This window comes from Procambarus clarkii, chromosome 74 (genome assembly GCF_040958095.1).
Source record: "Procambarus clarkii isolate CNS0578487 chromosome 74, FALCON_Pclarkii_2.0, whole genome shotgun sequence".
Lineage (NCBI taxonomy): Eukaryota > Metazoa > Arthropoda > Malacostraca > Decapoda > Cambaridae > Procambarus > Procambarus clarkii.
The window spans coordinates 22,555,535-22,581,505 of record NC_091223.1 but is presented as its reverse complement, the minus strand read 5'-3'; the positions used below and the strand labels follow the sequence as shown (position 1 = coordinate 22,581,505).

Genomic DNA, 25,971 nt, shown 5'->3' with positions numbered 1-25,971 from the left:
CAGATTGGGAGCCAGGCAACTGTGGTCTCACCGCCGCCGCCACCACTACCACCACCAGCAGCCGCCCCCCTGGCACCGTTAGCCCCGGCCCTAGCTCCTGGTATGAAGCATGGCACCATGCCTGATGTAAGTAGTAGAATAGTAGTACTTGTGGTGTTAAAGTTGAGATGAAATGTGATTAAAGCATAAGTTTCATATGGAGAGGACCAATTGGCACAGTAAATGGTGGCATTTGAAATGAAATTACCACAGACTCTGGTGATAGTTGTGGGTCTGTAATACTTGTTACTCCATAGCCCAAGTCATTCAACATTTTGAAGTGCCATTGAGCAATATAAGGTTGCTTGTGGTGCAAGCACTTGCAGTGTCCTGGTGGGGCAAGGTTGCCTGAAGTGCTTATTGCAACATTCTCTTAATGCTTAAACTGTGAAAAGTATCATATGATGTTTTGAGTAACTGTTGACAAATTGCACACATCATCATATGTTTGGGAGTACCATGCAAGATTTAAGTCCCGTGGCTACACGGGGTTCACATCAGCTTCCTCAGGGCTCTTGTAATCTGACACCATTTTTTTTTTTAATCATGGGCAACATTCCCGGGTGTGAAAGCCTCGGTACTGAGTGAGCCACCAAGGCTGGCGCACGCAGCATGAGCTCACAGCACTGCCGTTCAGCTTGTGACCACAGCATCGCCTAAAAAGTAAAAAAATATATATAACTGGTATTATTTATCGATGATAGTATTACAGAAGACCCTGGACTGTGATAAAAATTACCAGGATTCTGATAATAGCAGGATTGTTGTGATAATTTGCACTGTGCATAGTTTTGTGGGAGGAGTAATGTTGAGGGAGGGAGGGCTGTAGCATCGTCTGTCGAATCTGTGTAGCCACCTGTTACTGTTTGTACTCACCATACCAGCTTAGTAGTTCGCAATGGTGAACACAAATGTAGATACTTATCTATAACGTGTAATATATGTAGTGTAATAACGGCAAAAGGAGTGTTGGGAGAAGCCATTTTGGTGAGGGAGGTGGCATCATCTGCATGACTTGTCATGATGTGTAAGGGTGGCCACTATGCTCTTTGGGCAATATACCAGCTTATTTTAACAGTTATGGTGAACAAAACATGGAGATACTTGTATTTAATGTGTGTATATACTCTCTCTACTCGATTGTCCAGACTATATGGGAAGGACCCCCAGCTGGATAATCACGTTTTCTGGATTAGAGTACTTTTTTACCTCCGAGTCCAAAAGTGACCATTTCCAACTATTTTTATACTACAAACAACATACTTTGAAATGCCTTGCGACATATAATTATTAAATATTCAACTAGAAACCTCAACTTACCTTGTTGGTGTTCGTCTTCTTGATTGATGCCACACATCTTGAAGTTAAGAATTCTTGACAATTTACGTAACCTATACTAACACAACACTAAAATTAACACTTAAAATTACTGTACAGTTCATTAAGCAAAGTTAGTTTTGACTGCCAGCTGCTGAAGCCTCACTGGTTGAAGGCACTTGGCTTGTCTGTGATGCCTCACTGGTGAAGGCGCTTGGCTTGATTTTCTTACCATATAAGAATCAAGTTTAGCTTGCCTTCTGTGTTCATTGGCCTGTTGTATGATCAGCTCTATGGTTTGCCTCAGGTACTGATACTGTACATGTTTCCAACTTCTGGATTAGCACAGTTGGATGAAAAATGAATTAAGCCATCAACATAGGTCATGAGTAAACTGTGTCTCGTGGTCAGTGGTGCTGGTTCTTCACTGCTTTCTTCATCCTCCTCCTCTTCGTCGACCTCACCAGTAATAGACTGGAGAATCTCGTCTTCACTCATCACACACACCATACCCTGGGTCATTGGCATCTCTTTCAAGCCAATCAACCACATCCTGTCTTTTACGTTTTCACCAGCATTTCTGAACATTTCATGGATTTCATCTGTAAATCCTTCAAAATTCATTTCTTCATCCTCATCATTTCTGACCGTAGATGTGAGGATTTTTTTCCAGGCATTCTTCAAAGTTGATTCCTTTACTTCACTTCCACACCCTGGTCCAGTTATAGATCCTTGATTGTATAGTTTTTCAAATTCTCAAGTTTTTTTTTTAGCCCTGTTATCCACACAGAGTACCACATCTTCTTCACACATCTTCCGGAAGAGGAAAAATCACCAAAACTTCGTTGAGCATCTTTTTGGTGTACAACCTCTTCGTGGCACAGATAACTCCCTGATCCATAGGCTGGATGAGAGAGGTTGTGTTAGGAGGAAGCGCCATACACGTTATCTTGCCATTATGTGAGGTTAACGTGTCAATTTTGGGGTGGGCAGGCGCATTATCAAGCAGCGAAGCCCGAACTTTGCTTTGCATCACTTTGAGTATCTTAACTTGATAGTCACAAATTTCCCTGCAGAACACATCATAAAACTAGGAAAGAAAGATCTGTGTAAACCATGCATTCTTTGAGTCATAATATTTCACAGGCAGTCTGTCCATGCAATGTTGCAAGGCTCTTGGTTTCCTTGATTTGCGAGCAATTGCACACAAGATTCTGTCTGTGCCGTCGGCATTCGCACATATCATGGCTGACAGCCTGTCCTTGTTAACCTTACGGCCTGGCACACAACCCTCACTCCTCATTGCTAGAGTTTTTTTCTAGTAAACTCCTCCAATACAGCCCAGTTTCATCAGCATTATAAATTTGATAAGCATATAAATTATTTGACAAAGTGTGTGTTCTTAATTTGTGTTTAAATGGTTCTACACTGCTTATATCTGCACTCAATTTTTCACCGAGAATTTTCCTCTTCACAATATTGTGCCTCCCTTTGAACTTTGCAACCCACCCTTCACTAGCTTGGAAATCCTTTATTCCAAGGCTTGCTGCAAACCTGCTTGCAACATTTTGTATTTCTGGACCACGAATTGTCACGCCAGCTGTGCGGTGCTGAGCAAATCACTTGTACACAGCCTCATCCAACTGTACATGCGTCGAAGTTTTCAAAGTTTCTCTACCACACCCTCTGCTAGTGTTTGCACCTTTACTCTCACATGTTGACATGTATTTCAGGTATTGCTCTTTTTGTTTCCTTATATCAGAAACAGTACTAGTGCCTATATTAAATTCCTTGGCAACACCTGAAGTCGACCTGGGGCAGGCAGGCAGGCACGTCACGTAGGCCGCCAGGAGGAAAAAAATTCACAATATTTTTTAAGGAAACTTCAGTCTGTGCAAATTGTTTTTAGGAAACTTGTACAGTATATTTATTACATAATTACTAGTATTTCTTTTGTTTTTGGCTACGATGAATTGTTCTAAAATTGATGGTAATTACTGTACTGTAGTGTATAGGCCCCTCCACATCCCCCTTATCCCCCAGGTGGTCCCACCCTGCTTGATACCTGGTTGATACCTGGTTGATACCTGGTTGATGGGGTTCTGGGAGTTCTTCTACTCCCCAAGCCCGGCCCGAGACCAGGCTCGACTTGTGAGAGTTTGGTCCACCAGGCTGTTGCTTGGAGCGGCCCTCAGGCCCACATACCCACCACAGCCCGGTTCTCTTAGAAAACAGTCCAGTTTTCTCTTGAAGGTGTCTACCCAACTCTCCCCTCTCTCCCGACACCACCCACCCACCCCACCCCCTCCTACACCACGCGCCTCGAGCCACAGCCAGACGGGATTAATACAGTATGGCTCGCCGCCTGGCTTTCTTATCCGGACAGTTCACCGCTTGTCCGGCTGACTGTCCGGATAGTGTAACATCAGCAGCAAGTTAACCAACTCAGATTTTTTATCCGGCCATACACCCGCTGGTCTGGCTCCCATGGACATTTTGGCTGGATAGTGAGAACTTTATCCGGCCACGATTTTAACCGGATAAGGGCGTTTTCCAGATGGTCTGATTCTGGATAATCGAGTGTCTACAGTATAGTGAAATATCACCACAAACAATATACAGGGGTACCATGGTTTAAGAATTTAATCTGTTCCTGGAGACAGTTCGTAACCCGAAAATTCGTAAACCGAAGCAAATTTCCCCATAAGAAATAATGGGAAATGAATTAATCCGTTCCTGACTTCTCAAAAACGTCTCTTCAAAGTAAATGTTATACCTAATTCACCCAAATCTTCACTACAAAAGTATGTTCAAGTTATTACTTACCCTTACTGATGACTCCTGTTGGCATATGGAAGATGGTGAGGAGAGGTGTTACTGTTTGGAAGGGGAGTCCCCTTCCATTATAACATCAGGCGGTGATGATTTCTCTGGAGTGCACTCTCTGGCTCGTTTTGCCTGCATACCACTAGGTCCTGGTTGTGGCTCACTGCTTGATTTTCTCACTTTTCTCACAAGGAAACGTTCCATTGAAAATTGTTTTTCTCTTCTTTGCAACATTTGTCTGTAACGAGGCATCACATTGTCATTAAAAAAGATCAATGTAACAGCCTACTACAGCTTTATCTAGGTGATTCTTTTCAGCAGAACTTTGCAGTCCTTCCCATTCTGAACACATTTCCTTAATGATGAAGGGACATTCTCTACTGCCTCCTCTTCCTTCCCTGAAGATTTATTGTACTGCCTAGCTAGTTCAACAACACGAGTACCATTTTCATGCTTACGAATGATCTCTTGTTTTTCCCTCTATGGTCATTCTCACATGTGATTTCTTGCCTTGAACCTACCACTGGCTTTCTTGGGACCCATGGCAAGATGTATAATAACAACTTTTATGCTGAAATGGCCAAAAATCTGACAAAAAACTGTAAATTCTTGTGACTAATTCAGGCAGGATAGTCACTGGGCATGAGGCACTGGTAAACTGAGGTACGATTGCTGTGCCACCACGCGCTAGGTCGGCCGTACGCATATCAACAAACTCGTATCCCGATGCAAAAGTTCGTATCCTGATTCAGATTTTCCGAACAAATCCGGCTCGTGACCCGAAAAGTTCATAAACAAGGACGTTCATAACCAGAGGTACCACTGTACTTGAAGGAGGAATGTTAGTGCGTCTGGCATTGAACCAGTGAGGGAAGGAGCATTAGCTGCGTGTGGCACCCTTTGTCAGTCTGAACTAACCATACCAGCTTATCCATTCGATTTGACAGCCTGTATGGGGCTGTACCCTGGTCGTTATTTCCGGAGCTCTGGTATTTCCGAAGTTAAGTGTTGGCAAATTTTTCAAGTAACTTTCAGGTAGGATATATTTTATACTATATAACTAAAATAAAAAGTTCAGTGTGTAATTGCGTTCCAATTTATTGCCACGCCGACGATTAAGCCAGCTGTTGTGTGCTGCACAGATGATGTATGAACACGCTCTGATGGGTAGGAAAAAATTGGTTTATTCCTTTGGATTGCAAAATATTTCATGTATCAATCATTGATTGTTAATATTTTCTCAATAAAATTTTAGAGATGTGTTTTGTTTTACTCTGTACAGTGAAGGTAATGTATTTTTAATGATATGACACAGGCTGTGGCGGCCAGGCCATACAATGGCGATCGAGCCTTGTCACTGAGAGCTAGCCAAGACGAAATCTTTTGAATTTACCTTTTCTCTGCTAATGATAGAATATACAATGGGGCCTCGGCTTACGATGCTAATCCGTTCTAAGAGACAAATCGTAAGTCGAAATATCGTAAGTCAAAACCATATTTGCCATAAGAAATAAAGGGATTTGAATTAATCCGTTCCCCACCCTCTAAAATATTAACATACAAATACATTTTATACTGAATAAAATGTTTTTTTCTAACTACAATACAGTACCAAAGTTTCTCTTAACTTTATGGAGGGCTCTTGATGGCGTATGGAAGATGGTGATCAGGGAGGAGGAGGAGAGTTGTTCCTGTTTGGATGGGGAGTCCCCTTCCATTATCACATCAGGCAGTGATGTCTTCTCTGGGGTACTCTCTCTCTCTCCTAAGTTTTGCCTGAATACCACTAGGACCTGGTTGTGGTTCAGTGCTTGTTTGTCTCACTACAAATTTGTCAAGAGACATTTGTTTTTCCCTTCGTTTTAACATTTGTCTGTAATGATGCATCACTTTAGCACCCATAATGTCCTTTTTCTTAGCCAGCATGGTGGATATCGTTGACTGAGATTTGTTGTACTGCCTAGCCAGTCCAACAACCCACACACCATCTTCATATTTACGAATGATCTCTTGTTTCTGCTCTATGGTCATCCTTACATGGGAACTCATATGTTGAGCCTTGCTACTGACTTTCCTGGGACTCATGGTGTGATATATAATAATTACTTTAATGTTCAAAATGCAAAAAATCACCACAAAAGCGAAATTTCTTATAGGCGCGATCGTCACTAAGCGGGCAGCTGTAGTAAACTGAGGCAGGTCCGCCGCGTGACCGGGAACCACACGCTCGGTCAACCCGAACGTGTACCAACAAATATCGTAAGTCGACGACACCATCAGATGTCGAGTCGCATTTTTCAATGGAATTTACATCTTAACTCAAAATTATCGCAAGTAGGGGCAATTGTAAGTCGAGGTGCCACTGTACATTTGCAGAGACTAATATGTAGTTTTTGTTGAAAAAACAATTAATATGTTGTAATGCTATAATAAAATTGGTAAATTGACTTACTTTTTACGACGCTGAAGATTATGAAGCTGTGAAGATTACGTCATCCTCTGCAGTGCTTGTTTTATATTGTTCAGTACTGTATACAGGGTATATACAATATGTACACATATTTTCAGGCATTCAGTTCACACAACAGCAAGACTTACTACTAATTCACAAGAGTAACACACTGCACTTAAATAAAAAAAAAATGTTGACTAAGAGCTGTAACTCACTTGTACAGTTGAAAATTATTTCTATATTTACACTGTGTACAGTATACTGTGCAGTATCTTTTTGTCAAGGCTTAATTAATCATTAACACTTACAGTACTGTACTTTTTACACTAATTTATTTGAATTTCAATCATATTTTACATTGTTAGCGGATGCTCCACGACTTGTTGATGGGAATTCAGCATCGGCGGGTGCAGCATGGCTTGTAGAGCATTTGTTGCCTGTGGAGGCTGCACGACTTGTTGATGGGAATTCAGCATCGGCGGGTGCAGCATGGCTTGTAGAGCATTTGTTGCTTGTGGAGGCTGCACGACTTGTTGATGGGAACTCAGCATCGACAGGTTCAGCATGACTTGCAGAGCATTCGTTGCAAGTCATGACGGGAAAGCTGACGGGGGCTCTCCCCCAGAAAACCAGTGTTGAATATGATGAAACGCCATTTTCTTTGCGAGACCCGAAGGCTCCCTGGCGATACCCCTCCCTCCGGTCCACAGTTTTTTTGAATTTTGACATCCAGCCTCAGAACTTGGGGGGGGGGGTATGGATAGCTGGCACGGGGGATATGGGGATCCCCCTATCCCCTCCTGGGGAGGAGGGAGCTGCGTAGACAGCAGTGCAGTGACAGTGGGGGTGACATCATGCTTCTCCACTCATTTTTCGTTTGGGGGAGTTCTGTTCAACAGTTCGGCTTTCAGTAGCAATATTATAACCAGATAGGGTTTGTAAGACATAGAATGCTTCCAACCACACAGGGTTTTCTATTGGGAATTGGTCCTTGCGCCTTTCTGGAGGTGGGGGGGGGGGTTAGGTTCTGGCTTGTGGTCCCCGGTAGGCCCAAGAACTCCATTTGCGTTGACTGATGCCAGGGGTTTAATACGGTACATTCATAACAGCCCGGATAGCTCCAGGGAGCCTCCGAGTCTTGCCCAGAAAATGGCGTTTCATTACATTCAGTGCTGTATTTTTTATATTAAATAATAAGCATCATCAATAGGACTGTTTTGTGACAGCTGTTGTTGTTTGAAGTTTTTTAATTGGTTTTGTGTTTTCCAAATAGAACATGTGTAGCTCTACTTAAACCAGTGATGTTTCCATTCCTGGTTATTCTTGAAGCTTGCGCACTGGCAAAATATTATATAAACTGAAGCCCTGTACTGCACTTCGCTTTATCCTCATATTCATAACACATTAAAAGTGGTCAGGCACTACATGTTCAAACATAAATACACACACATTACTCTACATTAAAGATCATTTAATCAAAGTACATGTAATATATTTTTCTGTGCAATTATTTAATTCAATAAAAGTTGCCATAGGTGTATTTGTCAGTCTGCCTCAAGTGTTCGATTTATTTTCAAGTTTTTATTGATGTTTAAATTTTCTCCACAGCTGAAAGCTTTCAAAAGACAACAGAGAATGATAAAGAACAGAGAATCTGCGAGTCTTTCAAGAAAAAAGAAAAAAGAGTATCTAACTGCCCTTGAAGGAAACATTGCAGATCTTCAAAAAGAGAATCAAAAGCTAAAAGAGGTATGTAATGTAATAGATTGCTTATTAATATTTAGCTTTTTAAATACAGTAATGGGCATTTCACCGATGTTATCGAATAAATGTATGGTGTCATTCTCCCATGCTTCATGTGCATGGTATCATTTTCCATTTTCCTATATTATAAATTATGTATGGTACCATTCACCAACATTACAAACTGTTCTCACATAATAGTACTTGGGGAGAGAGGTGTTGAGCTTCGGCTCTTTGGTCACGCCAATCAGCTGGTAATTACTTAACTATAATAACCTAAGTTTAGTTACATAATGAGAGCTACGCTCGTAGTGTCCTATCTTACCAGCACTGTCATAAAACCAGCGTTGAATGTAATGAAACGTCATTTTCTAGGTGAGCCCCGGAGGCTCCCTGAAGCTATCCAAGCTGATATGTGCTATACAGTATTAGTTTGGGGGTCATCAGCCACTGGAGTCCTTATGCTTTCTGGGAACCAGGCATAAGGGAGGAATGGCCTATGAGCTCTTTACATTTAAAGTACGTATGTCATAATTACCATCGACTAGGGAGGGCACCCAAAAAGATAGGCGAAACAAAACAGACCACAATCTGGTGAAAATTGTGACCTATGGTGACACCTTGGCTTAGGAATGGCCCTATTTACGAACTTTTCAGGTTATGAGCCCAATTTCTTCGTAAAATGTGAATCGTCTTGAGCTTTGCCTCTGGTAACGTATTTTGTTGATACGTGTATGGGCGACCTAGCGCGTGGTTCCTGGTGGCACAGTCACTTGTGCTTCAGTTTACCAGTCCCTCCTGCTTAGTGACAATTGTGCATGAATTCTTTGTAAAGAATTTAATTGTTTTTTGGCTAATTAGGTTTTGAACATAAAAGTAATTATTATATATCACACCATGGATCCCAAGCAAGCCAGTGGTAAGGTTCAACCTAAGAAAACACCTGTGAGGGATGACCATAGAGCAAAAACAAGAGATCATTTATAAACATGAAAATGGTACACGGGTTGTTAAACTAGCTAGGCAGTACAACAAATAAATGTCAATGATATGCACTGTAATTGTTATTTTAATAAAAAGGGCATTATTGAGAGCTAAAGTGGCAAAAGGCTTATCAATAATGATGAAACAAAGAACACAAACACTTGAGGATGTTGAAAAGTTCTTATTAATTTGGACACATAACAAGGAGTTAGCGGGTGATAGCGTTTCATAGGCCATCATTTGTGAAAAAGCAAGGCTATTGTATGGAAGATCTTTTAACACTATAGTGTGCCTGGTGCATGGCCCCCTTGCACCTAAAGGTAGACGGAGTATTGAGCGTGAACTCATCACCACATAAATAAGATTATACTCTATACCTGGCGTTATCCCTGACGTACTCGGGAGCACCGCTCCTGTGGCAGGTAAGTCCACTACGGGCTCACCATAGCCCGTACTAATTGCCCCGCTCCTGTGCCAGGTAAGTTACGGGATCACCATAGCCCATGTGCTACTTGGAACTTGTTTTGAGTAGCTAAATCTATTATTAAAAAAAGCATTTACCAGTCTTCTGACCATTTGTAGAGTTCATCTTGATCTTTTTGTAAGGTTTCAAGATTATAATATTTCCCACTCTTCCATAAATCTTTGTATTGTCTGCAAATTTGACGATGTGGTTTGTAATATTCACATCTATGTCGTTGATGTATATGACAAAAAGGGTATGTCCCAAAATGGATCCTTGTGGCACACTATTTATCACATTTCTCGTTTCAGATTTGTTTTCATTTAGCACAACTATTTGTTTTTTTTCCTTCAACCATTGTTTTAACCATTCAAATATTTTACCATTTATTCCATGGGCCTGTAATTTCCTTGCCAGTCTTTCATATGGTACCTTATCAAACGCTTTAGCAAAATCCATGTATACTACATCCACTGGAAGGCTTTTGTCTGAGTAGTTGGTTACCTTTTCCAAAAATGTGAGCAAATTTGTAAAGTGGGATCTGTTTTTAACAAATCCATGTGTTGATTGCACAAGGTTGTTCACTGAAAGATGATAAATGATTCCCTCCATGAGGATTCTCTCCATGAGCTTGCAGATGTGTGATGTCAAGCTGATTGGCTGGTAGTTTTCTGCAGAAGTCTTTCAGTCTTTTTTTAAAATATGGGTAACATTTGCATGTTTCCAATCTAGGGTGACTACCCCTTGGTCCATAGATTTTGTGAATAGTTTCAGTAGTAGGAGGCATAGTCCTTCTGCCAGTTCCTTTAAGACTTTGGATTGGATCCCATGCACACCTGGGGCTATTAAGTCTCTTTAGTTTGTCAATGTTCTTTCTAATTACGTACAGTATTTCGCACGTTATGGGTGTATCCCTAAATTCATTCTCCACTCCTTCAAACATTTGTGTGGGTGATGGGATATCATCCATCCTTTCAAGTGTGAATACTGATGTAAAATAATTATATAGTGTGTTTGCTGCCCTTTTATCATCCATTATAGCTTGTTAGTCTCATCTATTAAGGGTTCAACTGAGTCCTTTGTTTTGGTTTTACCTCTTATATAGGCATAGAATGATTTTGGATCTTTCTTTGTGTTTTGGCCAAGTTTTCTTTTATAGTTTCTTTTGGCTGCTCTGATTTTCTGAGTGGCCGAGTTTAGTGCCCATTTGTATAACTCATTGTGGATTTATACGTTCTCCAGAGGTTCCTCTTGGTTACCAATGCTTGTTTTATGACCTATGTCATCCATCTGGTTCATTTTCTTGTGTTTCTTCTTTTCGGCACATATTTCTGGGGGGAGCCCCCGTCGGCTCCCCGGAGCTATCCCAGGCTGATATGCTAATGTCAGACTTTGGCATCAGTCATGTGTATGGAGTTCTTAGGCCTACCGGGGACCACGGCCAGAACCGGGCCCCCTCAGAGAGGCAAGGGGAGCAATGGCCTATAGAAGCCCCCGTGTAGTTGGAAGCATTCTATGTCTGCCATCGACCGGAACAGGCACCCAGAAAGGTAAGCGCCCCAAAACAAACCCCTATTCTGGTTAAAATTGCTACCTAATACCGAACTAGTGGATAGAACTCCCCAACCGAAAACAAGCAAATTAGTGTGACGTCACACACTGCCGCGCCGCTGTCTGCGCAGCTCCCCCCTCCCCGGGAGGGGGAAGGGGGAGCCCCAGACCCCCCGCGCCGGCTACCCACACCTCAGTTCTTGAGGCTGATGCTATAGGCGATGGTCGTGTGCTCTGGCTCCGGTGTCGCTACTGCACTGTGCTTTGAGTGTGGTGTTAGTTTTGTGGGTGCGAGAGCCAGGAGTTATCTTCAGTACTCGGGCTGCATGCGCCTAGGGCTGCCTTCCCTAGGTGCCCTGTAAGTACTGCCCTTGGGGCTTGGGGCCACCTTCCACAGGCTCCTCGGGGTCTGCCTCTGCTGGTCCGTTATACCTTTCGGTTTTTCGGCCGCCTGTTGGGCTCTTGGGTGTTCTGTTCTCCCTTGTTACCGGCAGGTAAGAGGCAGTTTGCACTGGTAGGGGCGCAGGGTGCTGCTCAGCTTGTAATTCCCGACATCGCGGCCGGCTCTGTTCCTTGGGGTTCGCTGTCCTCTTGCGGGGTTTTGCTTTTCTTTTTGTTTTTGCCTGGTGGGGGGTTCTGTCATTTTATTCAGTTTGTTTTTGCCCTTCCACTGTTCTCCTCGGTGGCGCCCCCTGCTAGGTCCCCGTGAGTGTACACGTCCCTGGGGTTCAGCTTTAGAAGTTTGCTTGGTAGTTTTGGGCGCCGGTTTGCAGCACCCTGCCTGGGACTACCTGAGCGCGAGTCCTCTTAAAGTAAACGCTCAGGACCCTGGGAATCCCCTAGGGGGCGCGTGGGTCCGATGGATGTGACCCCGGAGTCCCCACTCGCTGTGTGCGAGTTTGAGGGTTGCTCGGTCCCCTTGTCTCAGGGTGACCCTCATTGTTTTTGCCTCTGCCGCGCTGCCTGTTGGGTCGGTGATACTTTCGACCCCGAGTCCTGTGAGTGTTGCTGCTTGCTTGTGACTCAATTTACCCAATCCTCTGATGATTCTATTCGGGTACAGGCGGCACGTGCGTTGCAGTCTAGGTTTCGTCTGTTGCAACGCGCTCGGTTGGTTGCTTCCCCGGATGCCCCGGGGCTGCCCCGCTTTGCTTTTCGAGACCCGGACTTGGGGGTGGGGGTCGCTTCGATCCTGGTTCAGTCCGCACCTCCTCGTCCTTCCCCTTCTGTTCGTTCTGGTCCCCCGCCCCTGCTTCCGGCCCCGAAGCGTCTGAGGGTTTCGGGGTCGGAGCAGGGGTTACTTGATCTCGAGACTCGGGCAGCTTCGGGGGTTGCCCCTTCCGGGGGGACGGCAGAGGCATTCGAGTCTTGTCTCCCGGCCGAAGCTTCAGGGTCTGACCAGTGGGCCCCCCTTCCTCCAGCTTTTCCGGCTGCTCCGTCCTTGTCTTGTGGGGTCGGGGCTTGGGGAGAGGACTCGGCCTCGGGTCCTGTGGTGACGGACCTCGAGGCTGGGGAGGGGCTGACTTGGGGGCCTTGGGCCCCGCTGGACCCCGCCGGGGTTTTTCTTCCCACTGAGCGGGGCTTATTGTTACAAGGAGTGGGGTTTTCTTTCCCCCCCTCTGCGTACGAGTTGGATTTGGTGTCGGCCCCTCCCCGGGTACGGTTCCGTGTTCCCCCAGGTACGTCGGTTCCGTCCTTCCGGAGGTTTTCGGCTTATCGCATCCAACCTGGTGTGGTGCGAGCGGCCTTTGCAGCTTACCTCCTGCGTGACCCGGATTATGCCTCGGAAATGGATCCGTCCACGTTCAGGTTTGGGACTTCGTTCCCTTTCTGGCTCCGTTACGAGGTTCCGGAGTCATCCTGGCTAGCAGACTGCCCCTTGTTTGGTCTGGATTCCTGGCATTCCTTCTGTCGTTCCCGCACGCTGGAGTGGCGGGAAGCTTCCACGGTGCTTCAGGTTTTCCTGGGGGGTGAACTTGAGTACCTGAATGAGTGCTTGTTTGCCCCTGCCCTTCCCCGCGATGTGGGCGTTATTCAGCTCCATGTGCAGGTTCCCTCCCTTTCGGCGGCGCTCGTGGCGGAGGACTTGCGCGCTCGGGGCCTTTTGTGTTCGGCCTTGCGGTTCTTTTCCCTCCTGGAGCTGTCTTCGGATTGGCTCGTGGAGGATGTGGGGACGCTTGGGTCCGTCCCGGGGTCCGGCACCTTGTCCTCGGCTGCGCGTTCGTCGGCTGCCTTGTTGAAGCTGTTCACGCCGATTTTGCGGGATGCGGTTTCCCTGTTCTATGCTTCCCGTCTCGCGTGTCGGCAGGCGGTGCTGGGTTCCTCCGTGGAATCTGCTTGGGCTCTGGCTCTTAGGCGTTCTTCCCCTTTTTGTCCTCTCCTGTTTGGGGAGTCGGCCGTGGCGCAGTTTATTCAGGCTGCGTCGGCGGCTTGTCGTCCGATGTCGGACTTGTTGGTTTTCCGGGGGTCCCGGGGTGGGTCTTCCCGGAAAGGTCGTGCCAGGGCTCGGGGTTCCTCTCGTCGTGGTAGGCCTCTGGTGTCAGGTTTGGGGTTGGCTCCTCCTGCGGACCCTCCCTCGTCTGGTCGGCGCGGTGTTCGCGCTGTGCGGGGTTCTGGGTCTCGTAAGGGTCGCCGGCCCTTTCGCGGTTTGCCCCTTTGACGGGGCGATGGGGGGGCGGCTTGCGCTGTTCGCCTGCGCCTGGTCCCACGATTCGTGGGCCTTTCGGGTCGTGTCTCGCGGCCTGCGGTGGCGTTGGGTGGCCCCTCCCCCCTTTGGGGGGTCGGGGCTGGCGGGGCAGGCTTCTTCCCCTGCGCTCTGTCGAGTCGTCTTGGAGTGGGTACGCTTGGGCGTCGTCGAAACGACGTCGTCCCTCAGATGGGTTTCCCGTCTGTTTCCGGTTCCGAAACGGGACTGCGCGGACCTGCGGTTCATTCTGGACTTGTCCCGTCTGAACCCCTGGGTTCATTGCCCCTCCTTTCGGATGACTACGCTGTCTCAGGTTCGGCTCCTCTTGGAGCCGGGTGCTTGGATGGTGTCCCTGGACCTCCGGGACGCTTATTGGCATGTCCCGATTCATCCGCGGTTCAGGGACTGGCTCGGTTTTGTAGTGGGGCGTCTGAGTTACCGCTTTCGTTGTCTCCCGTTCGGGTTGAACCTGGCACCTCGCGTGTTCACACGCCTTACACGGGTTGTGGTGGCTCGTTTGCGTCTCCTAGGTGTTCGGGTGTTGGCCTACCTCGACGACTGGCTGGTTTGGGCTCCCAGCCAGTCAGCTTGCTTGCTAGCCAGGGATTTGGTTCTTTCCCAGCTCGCCGGGTTCGGGTTCTTGGTGAACTGGAGGAAGTCCCATCTGGTTCCCTCTCAGATTCGGGCTTGGCTGGGTCTCGTGTGGGACTCTCGGACCGCCTCCTTGTCTCTCCCTCCGGAGTCTCTCCTGCGGCTGCGGTCCCGCCTTCGTCTGTTTCTGGAGGGCCCTCAGGTCACCCGGCGGTTGCTCGAGGGGCTGTGCGGGAGCCTGAACTTCGCGATGGTGGTCTACCCGCCGGGTCGGGTTTGGCTTCGACGGCTGTTCTGGTTCCTTCGGGGTTCCCCCTTCCGCCTCTCTCGCGATCGCAGAGTTCGACCCCCGGGGGCCTTGCGTCGGTTGCTGCGTCACCGGCTTCCTCTTCGGGTTTTTCGGGGTTCAGTGCCTTGGCGCCTACCCGAGCCCTCGCTCGATGTGTACACAGATGCGTCGTCTCTCGGCTGGGGTTTTGTGACCAGTGCTCACCAGGCCGGCCAGGGGCGTTGGGATCCGTCCTTCCGTCGAGCTCACAGTACGGTGCGGGAGTTCGCGGCAGTGTGGTTTGCTCTGGGGAGGATTCGGGTGGCCCGCGGATCGACGATTCGGCTCCATTCGGACTGCTCTCCGGTGGTTCATTGCCTGAACCGCGGGGGTTCGATGCGGTCCTTGTCTCTTTGGGGTTGGTCGCTTCGGGTGACTCGTCTGCTGAGTTCTCGGGGTTTGGCTCTCCTGGCGGTTCACGTGCGGGGCGTGTCCAACGTCTTGGCCGACGCCCTGTCTCGCTTCGTTCCCCTCTCCACGGAGTGGACGGTCGACGACGAGTCCTTCCGTTGGCTTTGCCAGACGTTCGGGCGCCCCGAGGTGGACCTCTTCGCGTCGGCGTGGTCGCGGCGTCTTCCCGTTTATGCGGCGCCCTTCCCCGATTGCGAGGCCGTCGGGGTCGATGCCTTTCGGCTCGACTGGTCGAGGTGGGGGTTCCTGTACCTCTTTCCCCCAGTTCGGCTGTTGCTCCAGGTCCTGACTCGCTTAGAGACTTACCGGGGGAGAGTTGTCCTTCTGGCCCCTTGGTGGCCGGCCCAGCCTTGGTTTCAGGCGCTGGTTGCTCGGTGTCCGACCCCGAGGGTTTTCCCGCGGCTCCGCCTCTTTCAGCAGATCGGGCCGGTACGTCACGTAGCTGGTTCGATCTTCTCCTCGAGTCTTCGCGTATGGTTTTTTTTTGACTCGAGTCTATCATCATCTCTATGGTGATCAGGTGGCCTCCTTGTTGGTGTCCCACCTGAGGGCTTCTTCTCGGCGGCAGTATGAAGTTTCCTGGCGGTCCTTCCGTTTCTTTTTGCGTCTTCGTCGTGTTAGCTCCTTGTCTGTTCGGGTGGTCTTGTCCTTCCTCTCGTGGTTGTTTCAGGACCATCATCTTATGCCTAACACTGTCGCTTCGTATCGTGCGGCGCTGGCGGAGCCGCTTCAGCTTGCTTTCGGTATCGATGTTACGTCTGCGCCGTTTCGCAAGCTGTCTCGTGCATTGTTTCACCTCCGGCCTTCTCATGCGTCGCCTGAGCCGTCCTGGTCTTTGGACAGAGTGCTCGCTTTCCTTTCATCTCCTCGTTTCGTTGTGGCCCCTTCGGTCCAGGATTGTTTTTCCAAGGCACTTTTCTTGTTGGCTTTGGCCTCTGGGGGTCGGGTAGGGGAGCTTCATGCTCTCCTCCGGCGCAGGGGTTTCTGCTCTTTTGGTCGTGGTGATAGTTTTGTTCGTTTGCAGCCGTCTCCTTCTTTTCTGGCGAAGAATGAGACTGCTGCGTTCCGGAGGGGTCCATGGGTGGTTGATGCTTGGTTGGTCAGGCCGGGGGTGCATCATGTTTTGTGTCCGGTTGCGGCGCTTCGCCGTTATTTGCGCGCCACAGCTTCTGTGTCCGGGGACGCGCTGTGGGTTGATCCGGTTTCCCTTCTTCCCTGTTCGTGGGTTCGGGTCTCTCAGGTCGTCCGCAGGGTTATTAGGTCTAGCCAGCCTGCGGTCTATCCCCGTGCCCATGACGTTCGTAAGTTCGCGGCTCTTGCTGCCGTCTTTGGGAATATGTCTTGGTCTGATATTCGGGCGCGGGGATTTTGGCGGTCGAACAGGGTCCTGGCTGCTCGTTACCTTGTGAATGTCCCTGGCCCTCGTCGGGCCTGTGTTGCTTTGGGTCGGCAGTTGCAGCCAGTTGTCTCGGCTTCGAGTTGAGGGGTGAGCGACGACCGCCTCCCGGGTAAGTCCCTCTTTTTCTGTCTGTGGGTAGTTAGCTCCGGGGAGCCGACGGGGGCTCCCCCCAGAAAACCAGCGTTGAATGTAATGAAACGCCATTTTCTGGGTGAGTCCCGGAGGCTCCCCGGCATCCCTCCCTCCCTCCGGTCGGCGGTTTTTCGCGTTTTTGACATCCAGCCTCAAGAACTGAGGTGTGGGTAGCCGGCGCGGGGGGTCTGGGGCTCCCCCTTCCCCCTCCCGGGGAGGGGGGAGCTGCGCAGACAGCGGCGCGGCAGTGTGTGACGTCACACTAATTTGCTTGTTTTCGGTTGGGGAGTTCTATCCACTAGTTCGGTATTAGGTAGCAATTTTAACCAGAATAGGGGTTTGTTTTGGGGCGCTTACCTTTCTGGGTGCCTGTTCCGGTCGATGGCAGACATAGAATGCTTCCAACTACACGGGGGCTTCTATAGGCCATTGCTCCCCTTGCCTCTCTGAGGGGGCCCGGTTCTGGCCGTGGTCCCCGGTAGGCCTAAGAACTCCATACACATGACTGATGCCAAAGTCTGACATTAGCATATCAGCCTGGGATAGCTCCGGGGAGCCTCCGGGACTCACCCAGAAAATGGCGTTTCATTACATTCAACGCTGGTTTTTTGAACGAGTTCCGTGATGACCCTCGTGAAATTTTGCCATGATATTTTTGTGCCATGTTCGCCCATCAGCTCCCTTCTAGAGATGGTTTCAACTTCCTCTCCTCATTCCTTGATAGTTACCTCGCTGGTAATCTAGAAATTCATCATCTTGACCTCTATGTCGGTTTCTATATTCGTAGTTCATCTTAAAAAATGGTGATCGCACGAGTGGGTTAGTTTACCCCCCAAAAAATTTGATCAGTCATACCCTCTTCTGTTAGCACAAGATCTAATATGCTGTTACCACGTGTGGGCTCTACTACATGCTGTATGAGGAAGGAGTTCTGCACAAGGTTGAGTAATTGTTCACCTTCTGCTTGAGATGTGAGGTTGATTTAATCTATGGTCTCATGGTTAAAGTCCTCCATTATTAGGGTTTAGGTTTCAGATGCTGCTTTGATTACATTATGCAGATCTGCAATTTCCTCTGCCACTGCTGTGTCAGGCCTGTAGCATACTCCCGCAACTATTTTGCTACCATCTTGAGTTAGTATGTTGCACCATACAGACTGAGGAACCCATGGTGTTCAGTTGCTCACTGTTGGTTGCATCCAGGTCCTCCTTCACGTACAGCATCACCCCACATACTCTTGTTGTTCTGTCCTTGCTGAATGGTGGGTGTTAACCTGGGAGATGGAATTCCCCTTCTATTATGTCCTCTCAGCCCCATGTTTCACAGATGCCAATGATGTCGTTATTTTCAGTCTCGGCATACGACATAATTAATCAGATTTAGTTACTAGGCTTCTGGCATTTGTGTAGAAACAATTTAAATTTCTGACAGTATTCTTGGGGCTGAGAGACTGCTCCTATATTTAGCATATTACAACTGGAAAAGGTGCAAAGACCTGCAACTAAATGATTCCTAGAACTGAAGGACAATAGCTACGAAGAGAGGTTAGAGGCATTAAATATGCAAAAACTAGAAGGTAGAAGAAGAGGCAATATGATCACTGCATATAAAATGGTAACGGGTATCGATAAAATGGATAGGGAAAAAATCCTGAGACCTGGAACTACAACAACAACAGGTCATAAATTTAAATTAACTAAACAGAGCTGCCGAAGAAATATAAGCAAATTCACCTTTGCAAACAGAGTGGTAGACTGTTGGAATAAGTTAGGTGAGGTGGTGGTGGAGGCCAAACCGGTCGGTAGTTTCAAAATGTTGTATGACAGTGTGTTGAGAAGACGGGACACCAAGAGCATAGCTCTCAACATGTAACTACACTTACACAATTACACATTAGTAAACAAAAAAAATTACATATAGCATGTTGGGTGTACAATATTTGTGTTAAAATAGAGGTGTTTATAGTATAATATTTTTGCATCTGCATAGAGTTTGCAGATGAATTATAAGAAAAACTCTTAAAGATTAAAAATTTAATTTTGCATGACGCTGACAATAAATTGTGTTGATATTTTACAATTGTCGCCAATCTTCGAAAGTTGATGTAAGGAGAGGAAATTTGTAATGACTTAATTTGGTTGGCAGGGAATGTAAAATGTGTTATTTTTAGATGTATAACCTAGGTAAATTGACATGCACTTAGTAGGCTTATGTCTGTAGATATACATTCTTCTGTCTCTGGCTTAGTAAACTGATAGGAGACAATAGAAAAACAATAATTATTAATGCATCATGTGAAAATACTTTTTATCCTCCGGTACAGTGCAAAAGTCTTAGAGCATTCAACTAATGTACAGTATTTTTCTTTCAGGAAAATTCCCATCTGCAACAAAGAATCATATCACTTGAAGCTGTGTGTGCTAGTTTACGACAGTCAGTCAGCCGTAGTCCCAGCAGAAAAACCACAACTGCCCTTTTTGCTCTTATTTTTCTCTTCTCTCTTAACCTTGGACCTTTAACGTGAGTAATTATTTTGTCTTCATCAACATCTTTCTTTGAGTCTGGAGGTGGAATTAGCATCTTAGTCTAAGGATTATTTTGCAACAAGGTTATTGATTTAAAGAATGTAATTATGGTCTTATTGTTAAATGTGTTGTTATTATTATCTAAGAAGAAAGCAAGAGTAAAGGATGCCAAAAGCCTGTTAATATCAAGCACCTTCAAGGTTCTACAGAGTGATAGATTTGTGTTCTGTCTTTTTAGCTCATTAATCCCACTGGGAAATTAGTCATAAATGATACGTGTCTTGTCTTGGCAAGAAATTGCCAATGTCTAAAATAAAATTACATTTGACTGATGATCATAGTAATTAAGTCTTAATATAACTTCTTCATAATTAAATTAAAGTTGAATCCAAATTATTGCAATTGCACAAGTCTTAAGGATGTTAGAATATGTACCTTAATTTTGGAGTGATTGTGTGTGTGTGTTGTGGGCACTAGATGACTTAAAATAATTATACAATACTGTATGTGATAGCTATTACATGTAGCATTCTGTCTCTGGAACAAGACAAATAAAGTCACTAAGGTGTTATGATATTAACCCTGCTAGAGATAGCATCCGGGTTAATTTCCAAGCAGATGGAAACATTGGAAGTTACATTAATGGTATAGAAGTGCTAAGGTTTGAATTAAAGAGGGTAGTGGACAAATATAAAACATAACCAGGCCTTTTCTATAAATTTATTAAAAGCAAGCTGCATGTAAATGATGAAACCCTGAGATTGAAAATAGGAAACAAATTCACAGAGAAAAAACAAAAAATTTGAGAAACACTAAATGAACATTTCCAAAGTGTGTGTGTGCAAAATAAGGTTTTCAGAGAACCAGATACAATGCCAGTTTCAGAGAACACCATGGAGTACATAGGGGTGTCTGTAGACGAAGTGGAAAAATTACTGAAAGGACTACAGTAGGAATAAACAAAGTGGTTAGGCCAAATGGAGTTTCACCCTGGGTTCTGAGAGAATGTACACCTGACCTTAGCATTCCACTTCAACTGATATTTCAGACATCTTTGTGTACAGGAAGCTTAGCAGATAAATATGGAAATGGAACATAATTTCAATATACAAAAATGGTAGCAGAGAAGACTTCAAATTATAGACCTCTGTTGTTGATGTGTGGTAGCTTAAACAATTGAAAAAATCGTTAATACCAAATGAGTAGAATATCTGGTGAGAAATGATATAATAAGAGTATGGCTTTTGAACAGGGAGATCCTGTGTAACAAATCTACTTAGTTTCTGTGATAGAGCCACAGAGATGGTTGGGTTGACTGCATTTATCTGGACCTAAAACAGGCTCTTAACAGTCCCACGTAAGAGGTTGTTTTGGAAACGAGAACAGCTACATAGACCATCATGCATGCAGGTAGATGTGAAAGAAAAGTGCCTTGTCTAATCAAATGTTTAACCCAAACCCTGAACACCTGGAAGACAAAGGTGTATGAAGCCATCGATAAGCATAATCACTACATAACCTGGTAACATACCCTGAGCTGGAGCACAGGATTCCAGGCCCATAGGAAGTAGAGCGAGACGAGATTACAACACAAGTACTGTACATAACTAACAACTACAGCTCCCAATCAACAGGCCTCCAGTAGATAGCAAAGTCTATGCACTACCCAAGCAGTCGCCAGTGGCATAGTGGTAAGATGCTTGCCTGGCATTTTGCAAGCGCTTTGGCTTTGGTTTGTATCCTAGCTGGGCAAAATTTTCTGGGCATCAATCCTTAACTGTAGCCTGTTTACCCAAAAGTTAAATGGGTACCTGGTTGTTAAACTATTGGCAGGTTGTATGCCGGGGAATATTAGAATTAACACTTTAGTGCGCGCGGCACTCACTGAAAGAAAAAGCTGGTTGTGCGGGCGGCGTTCTGGACGCTCAAGCGTAAACACACAAAAGTTTATAATCTTTTCACGCTCCTAACATCAATTCTCGAGCTACGTTTTTCATTTTGGTATCAATGCGTTGGCAATAAAATTCTCTACAAGATCATATGCATAAAATGTCACCCAAGCATTTGCTATCCCACCACGAAGTAAATAAACACGAAGATGACTCGCCGTGACACCCAAACAGGAAGTAAATGTTCATACTCTTTCGTTTGTTGCCAGCCTCACAGTCATCCTACAGCGCTTATTTTGATATCACTGAACTCGCAATAAAATTCCCCACCCAGACATATGCCTATCAATGTCTAATTATGTTCCGCACGAGTGTGGGAACTGGGTGAAGCGTTAGCCGTGATTTCAGCAGCGACGACACTGTTGTGATGCAGCGCTTTGAAAGTTTATACTTATTTCAACGTCATGACATTATTTCTCGAGCTACGTATTTCATTTTTATAGCAATGTGTTCGCAATAGAAAGTTCTATAAGAACATGGGTAGAATTGGCCAACAGAGCGTCAAATAAATTTGTGGCGAATAAAATCTTACGCGTGTTTGTACCAGTGAGCGTAAAAAGTTTTTACTTTGCTCATGTTTTTTCAAGTTTATACTTGATTCACTTCGTTTTTTTTGTTTGTATAGTGTTCGGAATAAAATTCTCTACACAGACATATGCATATAAATGTAGAATCATGATCGCGGCCAACACAAGAGTGTGTGGAGTGGGCGATTACCCTCGTTGTGTCACCAATTTAATAGTCTCTCCTCTAAGTTACAATACATTGCTGTTTTCTCAAATAGGCACAGTGCCTATTAGAGAAAACAAAAATTTAATGGCAAACATATTCATACAAACCCCAAGTCGATCGAGTAGTAAATACCCAATATAACACGGTCCATAAATTTACGTCGTGATCCGACAAGCGGTTAAGCAAAACGCTCGTAATTCCAAGTGGAAAATCCAGGATAGTGTTAAGGATTTGGCAGAAATACTATGCGTGCTAGTGGCTTTACAAAAATGTGAGAACCCTTGTATAATATTAAAAAAAAAAAAAAAAAACTGAAGTCAGGTGTCTCAAGGAGTTAACTCATGGAGGATGAATACAAACCCATCAGAGCAGATATCTGAGTGGGGTATGGTTTGTGGTCATTGTTTTAATTTTTTGGTCCTTTCAGCAGCTTTTAGTTTCATTTGTGCACATTTCACTTTGTGGTTTTATTCGTACCATTCCTGCCTCTATTAGGTTTAACCACTGTGACACGCTTTGTTTATTGGGACGTTCCCCTTCAGCACCGAAAATAAAGTGTTTGCCAAAAAATTTTGATCTTTATAAAAGCATAAATTCCCTTCCCTGAACACGTACATGTGAAAAAAAATAAACAATCCCACTTTGGCTGTGGGGACGTGTAGAAGGGAGTGTGTGACATCATCACTGGCTTATTTTTTGCGTGAAGCTCCCAGAGGCGATCGCACTGGCCATTCAAGCCCCACGAGTTGCCACAGATATATTTTCCATTATTTGTTCTATGTATTTCCAATGCAGTTCATTTTTTAATTTTTTATTGTATATGATGCATATTTGTGTTCTTTACAATAAGATTTTATGTGTATATTAGAACATTCATAATGTTCCATTGAACTGTGATACATGTCAGTAATGTGTGTTGAGAGTGTTGCCCTCTCAACACTCTGAGTGTTGAGAGGGCACTGGTTGCATAGGTGGTTGCTTGACCAGTTATGCAGGAGACTGTTCTTTGCCCGATGAACAGAATTACCCCGGAACTCTCAGTTTCTGAGATGGCGCTGGAACCAATCATATTGGCGTTTGCCTTTCCATTGGAGACTTTCGGCCCCGTGGAGAGGGGGAAACCTGCTGCCTGGGTAACAGCTTCTCCTCCATATCAACCTACCCTGGCTTTGTGCCCGGGTGAGGCCACTCCAGACCTACAACTAGAGCGCAACTCCATAGTCTCCTGAGACTGATGGATGCCTACTATTATATATCATGCCATGGATCCCAAGGAAGTCAGTGGTAAAGTTCAACCTAAGAAAATAATTGAGTAGAAGCAGTAGAGGATGTCCCTTCCTCATCAAGAAAATGTGTGAAGTATGGGAAGAACTGCAAAGATTTGCTGAAAAGACTCGCCCAGATAAAGCTGTAGCAGGCCAGTGCATGGACCTTTTTAATGACAATGTGATAGCTTGCTACAGATAAGTGTTAAAATGTAGGGAAAAGCAAGTATCTTTAGACAGATTCTTAGTAAAACAAACAAGTAGTGAGCAACAACCAGGTCCTAGTGGTATGCCTGGAAAACAGAGAAAGTACCCCAGAAAAGTCATCACTGGCTGATGTTATAATAGAAGGGGACTCCCCTTCCAAACAGTAACATCTCCTCCTCTCCCCCCTCCTCACCATCTTCCATATGCCAACAAGAGTCCTCATTAAAGGTAAGATATACTTGTATATACTGTAGTACAAAATATAAGTAGTAGTGTACATAAAATGCATTTTTGTTAATATTTTTGGGGGTGTGGAATGGATTAATTCAATTTACATTATTTCTTATGGGAAAATTTGTTTCGGTTTACGAATTATCTCTGGGAATGGATTAAATTTGAAAATGTAGGTACCAGGATGGAGCCGGTCGGCCGAGCGGACAGCACGCTGGACTTGTGATCCTGTGGTCCTGGGTTCGATCCCAGGCGCCGGCGAGAAACAATGGGCAGAGTTTCTTTCACCCTATGCCCCTGTTACCTAGCGGTAAAATAGGTACCTGGGTGTTAGTCAGCTGTCACGGGCTGCTTCCTGGGGGTGGAGGCCTGGTCGAGGACCGGGCCGCGGGGACACTAAAAGCCCCGAAATCATCTCAAGATAACCTCAAGATAACCATGGTATTCACTTTATACTCTGAAAAAATTAAGCTGAAAAACAAACCTAAATATTCCTAGGCCTAGTATAGCACACATGTACTATATTAGGCCTCAGTATACATTAGGCCTAAGAAAGTTAGGTTAGTTTAGTTTAGTTTGTCTTTGCAACATAAATAGAAAATCCTTTCCGGTATGTCCGAATTCAGTAGTAACTATTTCTAATTGTGTTCTACGTTGGTATATGTACTATGGTCCTCATGGTTACTATAAGTACAGTACTGCCAAAACAGGAGGATGGAGTTCTTAAACATTCATCTAATGAAATAGTGTTTAAGCTTCTAAATTTGAAATATAGTTTGTGTTTTCTTTTCAGGGGTGTTCTTCTGAGCAGTGAATCAAAGCTAAGTTCACTCAAGACAATGATGCATGGGAGCAAGACATCAAGTATTACTTCAGGGTTTCATCAGCGCTCACTTCTCTGGTCTAGTGATGACTTGGTATCAACGGAAACAGGAAGTACACCTCAGTTAGCCACCAATACATCGCATACATGTCCCATTTACTTCAATGCCACAGAAAGTTTGAGGTTAGAATATTTGATTATTATAATTAACATGCTTTATAACCATTAATACTTTTATGCCTGGAATTTGTCTTAGTTTATAAAGAACTGTAGTGGGTTTGTGATCATTAATTTTAATGTCATTTACATTAGAATGCAAGGACAAATAAGCCATAATTATTCTGTACTGCACATGCCTAATGTCAACAGTGTTGAGATGGGAAATTGGGATAATTGACACACAAATCTTATTTTGATGTTGGTTTTGCTATTTTTTACATTGGGTCTTTACAGTCTGTATAGAGAATAACCAACAATAATGTAACTGAAACAAGTAACAGAGACCACACTTGAAATGAAAATAAAAATCATGACTTCCCAAAGGTCAAGGATGGACCAAAATGTCATCACTTTCAATTTATTTCACATGCGTGGGTTGGGTTATTTACAGTGTGTTACAACCAGTTACCAGAAGTGAGTCAACTTGGTCAACACCTTTTCTGTGGTCTATCTTGGTGGTATGTCAACATTGTTTCCTCCACCCTCGGCCAACTTTTGAACACCACTAACATGGCAGACATTTCATCCTTTGCAAGAAGACCATACCCAAGGTCCTCTACGTCTCCCTTTAACCAGTTAAACATTATCTCTGCTCACCACTTCCTCAGAATTTCTAGACATTTTAACAATGTAATTTTCAATTCCTTCTGAATCATTTTGATCACTCCCATAATCACCAACAATCATGAGAGAATAAAAATTATATTAACACTTATAGCTGCTCTGGAGAAGGTGCAAACACCGGGCAACAAAAATCATATCAGAGCTTAATCATCTCTCCTCGTGTCAGTAACGGTTGAGGGCCACTGGGTTAATAACACTGCAGACCAGACATGACAGGGCGGATCACATAGAAACCTTCAAAATACAAAACAATTTGGACTATGTAGATCCTGACACTTTCTTCAAAAGATCAGATATAACACGAACAAGGAGCAACGGGTTAAAGCTCAACAAGCCCCAATGTAGGACAGAAAACAGTAGGAGATACTTTTTTCACCCATAAGGTTGTAAACCCATGGAACCGCCTTCCCGCTGAAGCCGTAGTCGCCAAAACTCTGCTGGGTTTTAAAATACAGATAGGAAAGGCCATCTGGG

At 45.2% G+C, this 25,971-nt stretch overlaps 1 protein-coding gene across 5 annotated transcripts in view; it reads left to right on the top strand.

The window, feature by feature from the left end:
• Atf6 (bZIP_ATF6 domain-containing protein ATf6) overlaps window positions 1-25,971 on the top strand; it is a 225,505-nt gene that overhangs the window by 183,915 nt on the left and 15,619 nt on the right. For all 5 annotated transcript variants that reach the window (XM_045756858.2, XM_045756857.2, XM_045756856.2 and 2 more), the window contains 4 exons: window positions 4-126; window positions 8,243-8,383; window positions 19,294-19,442; window positions 24,625-24,837. In XM_045756858.2, coding sequence (XP_045612814.1) covers window positions 4-126; window positions 8,243-8,383; window positions 19,294-19,442; window positions 24,625-24,837 — 626 coding nt within the window. The remainder of the gene's footprint in view (window positions 1-3; window positions 127-8,242; window positions 8,384-19,293; window positions 19,443-24,624; window positions 24,838-25,971) is intronic.